Below are 9827 nucleotides of genomic sequence, written 5' to 3'. Positions count from 1 at the left end.
AGAGTTGGGAAATAATGGGAGAGGAGGGCAGAAGCAGAGAGGTAGCTGGCTGACATGGTGTTATTAGAAAGTATCCCAGATCCTCCATCTCCCAGAACTCAGCAAGTCTTAAAAGTAGGAGAGCAAAGAGCTCAGAGACAGAGGGCATGTAGCAGCAGCTGTAGAAGTGACGAATGAGGAAGTGGGAGAGATGGGTGTGTGTGTGTGGAGATTCACTCGGGATAACACCATTATCCAAGAGGCTGTGTTCTATAGCCTCTCTCTGTAAATACTGAAATGAAAGAGGACAGTAAGAAACCTTTGTCTTTATACTTTCCTGGGCAACCAGCCAGGAGCTGATGACAGCACCCTGAAACTTGCTTACCTCCCAACCCCGAAGTAAAAGCACCACAAAATAATGACAATTATGCCAGGGATAAGCATGTATACATTGTAGTTGATCAGACTTTTATTTGGATCTCATGGTCATTTTGCAAATGAGGGCTTTTCTGCCCAGACCAAATCTCAGAATGAATTCCACCTTGCCCAAGACCTTGGAGGAAACACGAGCAACAGAAACATACTTTCCAATTGTCATTTTAGAGGACTGGAATGAGAACAGTTGATTGAAACCCAAGGGGCCCAGCTGAGGAGAAGAGTTTGAAGGTCCTTTTGGCTGGTCTGTGCCCCAAGGTGTCACTACGAACAGTCAGGCCAACAATGGTGACTGTGGAATGGAAGCAAGTATGGCAAAGACTTGTGGGTATACCCCTCAAACACAAACAAAATGGCAGCCGTTATATTGGTTACCCAGTGCTTACCCTCATCTTTGGGTAATGGTAATACCTGAGAACACATTTAGTTTCTAGGCCTATATAACAATACATAACAGCTCACGTATTTTTTTCGTTACTGGAAATCATCCTGGAATATTTTTTTTTAAAAAAAATCACCACAAAACAGAAGAGGAAGGTTATGAGAAAGATGTAACTTCAAACTGTGCTTTAAAATTCCCCTGGTGTTCCTCAGGAGCTTACTGAGTTGGGTCAACAATGGCAGGCACAATTTCCTGAAAAACAGCTTAGCTGACACCGCCACTCAGTTATTGGGTGTGCTTCCTCAAATCACAAGGGCCCATGATGAGACCCAACAGGCCCAGCCCCACGTGAACTGAGAACATGCACCATCGTTGCAACACACAAGAATTTAATGGTAGGTGTCTTCGGCATGCAAGTCAACACGTAAAGAGTTCCTCAAGATAGGAAAATCGCTGCAGGGTGATGACAGCTAGAGAACTATGGGTGGTATTCGATTAAATTTGGTCCATTAATTTAAATAGGACTACTCTGTGCAAAACTTAGCTAAATATCACCCGAAGTTCAGCAAGGGGCATGGCAGATGTTGACATGTTGGAAAGGGTCCAGAGAGGAGCTTCACTAAGGGGAAATCTTGCAAAGGATGTTCTCTGCACGTTGAGCCTGCAAATGCCTTTTCTCTCCTGTTTGTATTTAACATAATTCTTTCGTTCAGAAACCAACCCATCTAACCCTGAGGGAAAAGGATGACAGATCAGGGTGGTCGATTAATTAAATTCCTGATGCTGGAGACAAACAATGAAGGAGGCCTTCACACCCTTCTAGAGGTGACGGGCTGGTCAGAGTTAGAAACCAAATGCTGGACCAAAGATGGGTCTTTGGGTCTGATCTATCAGGACTACTCTTCTTTCTTTTACAGTAACACTTCATTGAGGGTCTTCACATGGATTACTAAGGGAGTCTGATAGTGCTCGAAGGCTGTACACACAACGAACAGCTGCTGGTGGAAGAGGAAAGTGCTGAGAGAGTGCACAAGGAAACCAGTTAGTTCCCCTCGGCACACACAGAAATAGGTTCATCACTAGTCAATAATAATCTGAGGCACTGGTTGTAGACATGGTCCCATACAGGAGTTAGTATCAGAGACTGTATTGTGGTAACACAGAGGGCAACTGATTATTTTTATGGAAGAGTCAAGTTCAACCACATTGTCCCAGGGTGGTAGTCAACTGCCTTTTACTCAGACTAGACTCACTGAACTTAATGGACCCAGCGTTCATTCGTTTCAGTGGGTTGACCCTGAGTAAAACTTAGTTGAAGGCCACCCGTGGCCTTCAACTACTTCCGCAAAACACACCTGTCCCCTTCCTAGGGAACGTTCATGTCATGTTTTTACACCTCTAAACCAGCAGCTGCTGTCAAGCTCAGCAGACACGAACAATGCCACAGCACCAGAAAAGCAGTCGGAATTGGCTTGCAATGCTAGCATGTGTACATTCTGCATGGACATCACAAAGCATTGCAAACCACTCGCCCTCCACAACAATGCAGATGCTTGGGACATGATTTTTATTCAGAAAGACTCTTTCCTCCAGGTAGCAGAACACACTAAATCATCTGTGTGGAAAATCACAAACGAAGAAGCCTAATAACAAAAATATGGTCAAGCTTCAAGGGCCAGATTGAGAAAACGTTGGCAATTTGAGACAAGTGCTTGACCAGGACAAAGTGAGATGCTTACTAAATCCATATGGGTTTTGATTTCTTCCTCAAAGCAGGTCAGCCATAGCAACCGCTGAGATGGGCCAGTCTTGATTTAGCAAATGCGTAGAGTTTCTTGGGTTCTTTTGTGAAGGCTGCCCAGTCCACAAGTCATTGCTGCATCTGGGCTGCCAATGGCAAGTGATTACAAGTGTAAATCGCAAGTGATCACAAGAAGGAAAAGAAGTGAGGAGTTCAAGATCCATGTGTGCTCATAGAACAGCTGGTTTCTTAAGGTGCAACTTGTAGGATTGAGAAAGTTCAATGCATGAATTACATGGAAGTTCATATATATTCAAAGTCACTCAGCAAGTGTAACAGTCTATCAGGTGGGAGAAAGAGAGATCAATTGCAGAGTTCCTATCTCTTGATTTAGGGTCTAGGAGGATCTAGACCTTTGGGTTTCCTATGGATGCTACCATTATCTTTCACTGCTGAAAGTTTTGTTTCCAATAGGAAACTGGATGGAAAGCACTTTTATGGATGGAAATTAAGCCGCTCTGCTTTGGCAACCTAGAAAACGAATGGTGCTGAGCTAAGTTCAGTGCAGATGCAACAGTCTCGAGCCAGCTACAGTTATGTTGAAAGTAAACAGTTTTGCTAGTAAGACAGCATTTTATGACAGCAAGAGGCTTAAGCTGAAAAAGGGACAGCTCTGATTCAAAACAGAACATAGTTCAATAGATGGCTCCTTGACACTCTATTGAAGAATTCCAAAATATCTGTGGCCTTTGAGATTTTGGCTTACTCTACCGCCAGTGAGTTATCAGGCTAACCCAAGAGAGATCTGAGGACAATATGGCACATATGATGGAAGGAAGATGTGAAGCCCAGGGACTGAGCTGGTCAAAGGAAGAAAATGTCACTGGACTGACCTGCTCAGGAACAAATTTGCGAAAGCTCTGCTTTACTGAAAGCTTCAGTCCTCCAAAGAGACATGGAAGTGATTGGTGGTTAATTTTACCGTCCTATAAATAACTGCAGTCTTCATTCCTAAACTTGCAACATCATAATCTGCAAAATTTCTCCATGTACCTAAAAACAAAAAGGGTAAGGTAGTCATTTCCCTGCCCCCCCAAGTATTCTTACTCTCGACCGTCGGCACAAATTGCTTCTAATGGTGAAGACAGACATAACGTTTAAACAGTGGTCGCAATAACTTCCTCGCCTACAAGTCAAACTCTGGATCAAGCAATTAGTCCTGTTTCTAAAGAGTGTGGGTTTTTTTTTGGGGGGGGGGATATATTTTATTTAAAATAGCATATGTAAGTGTATTCATCTCTAGGTTCACCTTCTCCCATTTCCCCCCTGTTAAAAACTGGCGAGCATCCCTGTTCCAGGGAGAAAAAGCGGGTGGTCAGGTGGTGTTCATGGCGTTCCATGCGCTAGCCAATCAGTACTCTGCACAGCTGGCTTTTGCTACAGATGAGTGCAGGTTTTTCAGAGGTCACCCTGCAAAACAATGCATATATTTTAAAATAAAAACCCCATAAGGATAAAGAGAAAGGAAAAGATGGTTTCACCCAGTGTGATGAGGATGCTTCGGGAATCGCCTCACTGTTTTTGCAATGATACAGCTGTCTTCATCATCAAAAACAAGGGGTTCTTTCAACGAGAGAGCAATCTTTTTTATCTGAGATTATTTTCTTTCCCTCTATTATTGAACATGCATCAAAACAACAGAGTCTTACTTGTCATTTTTTGGGGGTGGGAGGAATTAGTGCAGCAAAGAAATGTACGTGCTCTCATTCTACTACTTCTATAAGTAAAGTGTCAAAATAGCCTAACAACATCCAGACAAGTTACCAGACCAAAACTTGCAGGAATCGGTGAAGGATGCAAATCATGAGCTAGACTTAAGGTACAATCCTAGTGAAAGGGAGGTCCATGAAACTCATTTTTAACAGATGCGTCCTCTGAAAGTTTCCCACAGCACAACCAAATCCGTGAGAACATCTGTGTGGAGATCACGTCTGGAATGCCGATACCATAGGGTGGAATTTACCATTCAGCTGCATCACTAACACATACAGGATATGCCGACATTCCTATCAGGGAGCAAGGATAATCGTGAACATTTCCAGTGAATTCGCAGAGATGGAACTTCCCGCCCAACCCATCCCATAAACATCATGCCGTCTGCATACATAATATAATCCAGTATTGTCATGCTAAAGAACCGCCCCTCCCCCCAAAAAAACCTAAAACGGAATCCCCAAACCCAGAACTTTTAGTGAAGGTCAGAGAGTTCCCTGATGGGAACACGGAGTTTATGCACAGTGATGAGTATCAGAAGCAGGTTTTCCAGCATAAAGCGTCCACCAATGACAAGCCGGAGAAAGTCAGCACCATTATTTCAATCCCTCGAGCAAACGAAGATTCTTCATGTTTTATCCCGCTGTCGAGACGGGCTGGGCTTTGGCTACTACTCCAGTTCTCGAGAGCGGTCTTCTTTTGGCAGTGCCATCGCTTCATGCTGTATTTCTGTTTGATTTCTCGTGGAGAAAAAAAGTTCATTTCGGAATCATCTGGCAGGGCGGCAGCTTCAGAGGCTGGCAACGGTTTACGAAGAGCTCTCTGCCGAGGCTGTTAAAAACAACAACAACAGACAGGCCGTAAGTAGGTGCTTAGCTCAAAGAGAGGCAATTACAACACATCGCGGCTGAAACAAAAGGTCAAGGCTACATTACACAAATCACGCAACTGCTAAAGCAAAGCGTGCCCAGGCATATATTTGCTTTATTTTATTTTCCTGCATTTGCATTCCACCTGCCTGGAATCCAGGGCAGCACACACGAGGCAGGCAGGAGGTCTCCCATCCACTCACTCACTGACCAGACCCAGACCTGCTGAGCATCAGCAAATTGGTGCCCTCTCATGCGCCTTCAGATTATCACCTGGGACCATTTCCCCCTTGCATCCAACCCTTCTTTCCGAGCACAATTCAAAGTGTTGGTGCTGACCTCTAAAGCCCTAAACGGCCTCGGTCCAGTATACCTGAAGGAGCATCTCCACCCCCATCATTCTGCCCGGACACTGAGGTCCAGCGCCTAGGGCCTTTTTGCAGTTCCGTCACTGCAAGAAGCCAAGTTACAGGGAACCAGGCAGAGGGCCTTCTCGGTAGTGGCGCCCGCCCTGTGGAATGCCCTCCCACCAGATGTCAAAGAGAAGAACAACTACCAGACTTTTAGAAGACATCTGAAGGCAGCCCTGTTTAGGGAAGCTTTTAATGTTTTACAGACTACTGTATTTTAATACTTTGTTAAAAGCCAGATGGGTGGGATATACATTAATTATTATTATTATTGTTGTTGTTGTTGTTGTTATTATTATTACTGCACTGTACCCCAAAGTTGGTTGGTGGCCACATTTGGCTGGGGAGGAGCCACAACTCAGTCGTGGAAAATCTGCCTTGCTTGCAGAAGGTCAATCGCAGGCATCCCCAGGTGAGGCATTTAGCCACTTCAATGGAAACCATACGACTTAAAAGTCAAAAAGTGCACCCAACTTTGATCAAGTCAAAAGTCAAAGTGCACTTAAGAGTCAAAAAAGTGCACCAGGCAAAAGCAAGCACTTGAAAAACAACAACAACCATCTTTGGAAACCCTCACCTGAAGCAATTATTAAAGCCATTATCAGTTGGTGACTCATATACGGTAAGTTTTAATCTGCTAATTAGTGGATCGAATATGCACACTTAGCATTCCAGATCCTGGACTCCAACTCCCACCAGCCCCAGCCAGCCTAGCTGATGGGGGTTGTAGTCCAACGACATTTTGGAGGGCCACAGGTTCCCTATTCCTGGGCCTTGCAGTGCACATGCGTAACTTAACCACCTCCCTCAGGAATGTCCCACCACCCAAGCATCTGCTTTAGTCATATGCTAAGTATGCACATTTGGTCTACTAATTAGCAGATTAAAACTTACATGAGTCATCAACTGATAATTGCTTCAACAGGGTGCTAGCCCAATCTACTTTTGTTTTGTTTTAGTTTTTATGAACTCTGCAGCCGGGATGCTTCTTCTCCAAAGAAGATCTGCTCCAGGCCTGTCGCCAGCTCAACCTCTGCTTTCAAAGGGATTTGCTGTCCCTGCTGGGCTGGATAAGGACCTGCCTTTCTCCAGCCAGAAGGGAAATCCAGGATTGTTTGTGTGAGAGAATGAGTGTGTGAGAGAAGGTCAGAAGCAAAGCTTCTGCTCTGCGTACAGAAGTTCCCAAGTCTCCCATCTCCACGTACAGATGGAGAAGATACCTTGCCAGAAACCCTGGAGAGCTGCTGCCAGTTAGTGTGGACAATATTGAGCTAGATGGATTGTTGCTGTAAGGCCCTATGAGAATGTGGGCGTACAAAAGTGTGAACATATCCAGCCACATCTACTGGCAGGTGGCCCTTCAGGGGCAAAACGGTTGCCCACCCCTGACTTACGACGTAGGAATGAAAGCTGAGGTAAGGACAAAATGTTCAAAAGGTAAAATAAACACCACAAACACATACTAATAAAACACTCCTAGTCCTAATTTAATTTAATGAGGGTGAAAGAGGAGAGCACAAAATATTGTCTGAATCTCAACATCAAAAAAACTAAGATCATGGCCACTGGGCCCATCACCTCCTGGCAAATAGAAGGGGAAGAAATGGAGGCAGTGAGAGATTTTACTTTCTTGGGCTCCATGATCACTGCAGATGGTGACAGCAGCCACGAAATTAAAAGACGCCTGCTTCTTGGGATCACGAAGAGTCGGACACGACTAAATGACTAAAGAACAACAACATCCCTAGCTCCCTTTTGAGCATTTTATTGGTAACTCTGTTTTCTCTGTGGTTCCTTTTTGTGTGAAGAACAGTCCAACTTTCCCCCCTTGTGTTTATATGGAAGCTTAAAAAGCTCAACTCACAAGTTGTGTATACTTGGATAAGAAGTGAAACTGCGAATTCACAGGTTGAATTATTGCAGGGTTGATCTTTAATGAAGGGCTAACTCTACCACAGCAAAATCTGGTGATAAATCCTTGATCAGGCTAGGATGGAGCATGGAGTATCTCAGCTCTTAATGAGACACTGCTCAGGAAAAACTGATTTGGCCAAAGAATATCAAGCACCCCCTTCAATATCCAGCACCCCCTTCAATATCCAGACTTTTCATGTCTTCTGGAAGGAGCTCTGTCTTAGAATAATCTGCAAAATGTGTGCACAATTTTCAACAACATATAAGGATCCCAACTGATGAGGAACAAGCAAGTTTAATGCTCCTCCAGAGTGTTCCTGGGATGCCAATATTCTGAGTGTTTTGCTTGTTACGTCTTGACGCTTATTCTTATTTTTACAAAGCTCAGCGAAGAGGCATGCTATCAAGGAAGAGGCATGGTATGAATTGGCAGGCCTGCGTTTTTTCACCAACCTCACAGATGCCCCGAACACCTTATTGGCTAAACAAGCCTTTGTATCATTACAAAATAATACTACTTGGCGTAAAAACCTACTAGATATTCTATCCAGATACAATCTACCTGAGTTTAATACTCTCAAATTGTGGAGCCCTGATAAAGTTCGGGAATGGATCTTTGAAAAAGACGCCTTTTTGGACTCCACAAAGATAAAAAACTCGGGGTTTTCCTACTGGCTTCCCCGAGTAAAAGCAGTCAAAATCTGTGCCAACTACTTGGTGGAGATCACTGATCCCACCCTTCGGAGAGCTTTCACTATGGCACGGTTTCAAACATTGCCAACTGCATATCTGACCGGTAGATTCACAAAAACCCCAGTAGAACATCGTCTATGTCCTTGCCTTATGAAAACTAAAGAGGATCTTACACATTACCTCCTCTATTGCCCCAACTACTCGGGCTTTAGAGATGCATTTCTGCAAATTATACCCAACTCTATAACCAATCCTGAAGATAGAGTAAAATTCTTGTTAGTTGATGCAAACCCACGTATTACCCATGTGGTAGCAGTTTTTGTGATGAAGGCCATGAAAGCCAGGGAAAGATTTATGGATGACAATGTAAAGACCCTTTCATCGTCTGTTTAACTCGTTGCTTGTTTTACCTCTCTTTCTATTTTGTGGGATGAAGGTATTTGTTGGCATAGTATCTAATGAATTTTAATATTTTTAACTATTGTTGTGTTGATGTTTGTGTACAGGCATGGTCCTCACAATAAACGGATTTGTTGCTGTTGTTGAATTGGCAGGCATTTTAGATGATGGCTGAAGAGAGGGAAGCTGCCAATTCGTAGCAGCACCTTAAACGGGGACCCTCCACTTTAATCCTGCAAACGTCCCCATGTCCTGCCAAAAATAGAGAAAAGCCCCCAACGACTTGTAATTAGACACCTTGCGTATAGGTGTTCTACATGTACTCAACTCCTGATCGCTTATAAATAAGATCGCTTATAAATAAAATATACACCCAAAGAGCCATGGCTTGCAGCCAGCAAACAGATGCTCCGCAAGAGAATTACTGTTGCAAGCTAGCGTATTTTTGCCAAGAAGCTACGGATGAGACAGGGCAAAGGCAAGGATGGCTCCGGGTTCCAGTAATTTCCCGTGGGTCACATTAAGGTTAAGGCTGCATTTGATTCTGATTTTCACTGAACAGTGGAATGTCAGGGGGAGTTTACTGCTCTAAGCTTCCTGTATTGAGGTCACATTGCCGGCAAATAGAATTTCCAAGCCTGGCCCCCTGTGTACAAATCCGGACATTGCTGCATGTATTTTTTTATTTATTGCACAACGTTCTAACAAAGCAATCCACTGATAAGTGGCATCGACGGTACACCAGTTCAAAGGTGGTTTTGAACAGCTCAGCTACTTGATGGGAAAAGCAGTATGAAAACAAAACAACAAGAGCCTCTGGTTCATTCTGTCCTCCAGGCCGGATCAAGGATGGAGGGGTTTCGGGGGCAGCAATAATCAGGAACTGCATAGGCAACGCTTTAAAATTCACACTCATGCACGCGTCAATGTCTCCACCAAACTAACTGGGAGTTCTATTTTAAAAATCCAAATTCCGCCAACATATAAATCATGCAAATGGATGAACTTTGCATATGCCTGCTTATTTTCTGTAATTTGATCTGCTCCCATTCACCACAGAACTGGGCAAAGAGCAATGCCAGGCCTTGCCCCCTGACCTGCAGAGATCTTATCCAGCCTCCCCTCCGGATTCTGAAATTTCTTCAAGCGCTGGCCAAGCACTTTCAAGCATATCTCCACAATAATAAGGGGCCATAAAGCTGCTCTACATTGTTTTAAAAAGAAAGTCGAGG

The 9827-nt window shown here is 44.0% G+C and overlaps 1 protein-coding gene across 7 annotated transcripts in view; it reads right to left on the bottom strand.

Moving 5' to 3' along the window:
- Nucleotides 1-426: 426 nt before the first annotated feature.
- Nucleotides 427-9827, bottom strand: part of SAMD12 (sterile alpha motif domain containing 12) — a 205191-nt gene continuing 195790 nt past the window's right edge. For 4 of the 7 annotated variants that reach the window (XM_083517094.1, XM_083517095.1, XM_083517093.1 and 1 more), the window contains one exon: nt 427-5141. Coding sequence is in view for 2 of the 7 variants with exons in the window: in XM_083517095.1 (XP_083373221.1) it covers nt 5119-5141 (23 nt within the window). In the remaining 5 variants the exon portion in view is untranslated. The remainder of the gene's footprint in view (nt 5142-9827) is intronic. The other 3 variants (XR_014529101.1, XR_014529102.1, XR_014529103.1) reach the window with 1 other exon arrangement.

The sequence above is a fragment of the Podarcis liolepis genome (genome assembly GCF_965112155.1).
Source record: "Podarcis liolepis genome assembly, chromosome: 8".
In the NCBI taxonomy this organism is placed as follows: Eukaryota; Metazoa; Chordata; class Lepidosauria; order Squamata; family Lacertidae; genus Podarcis; species Podarcis liolepis.
Note: the sequence above shows the minus strand (reverse complement) of the source record. Positions and strands in the feature narration are given on the sequence as shown.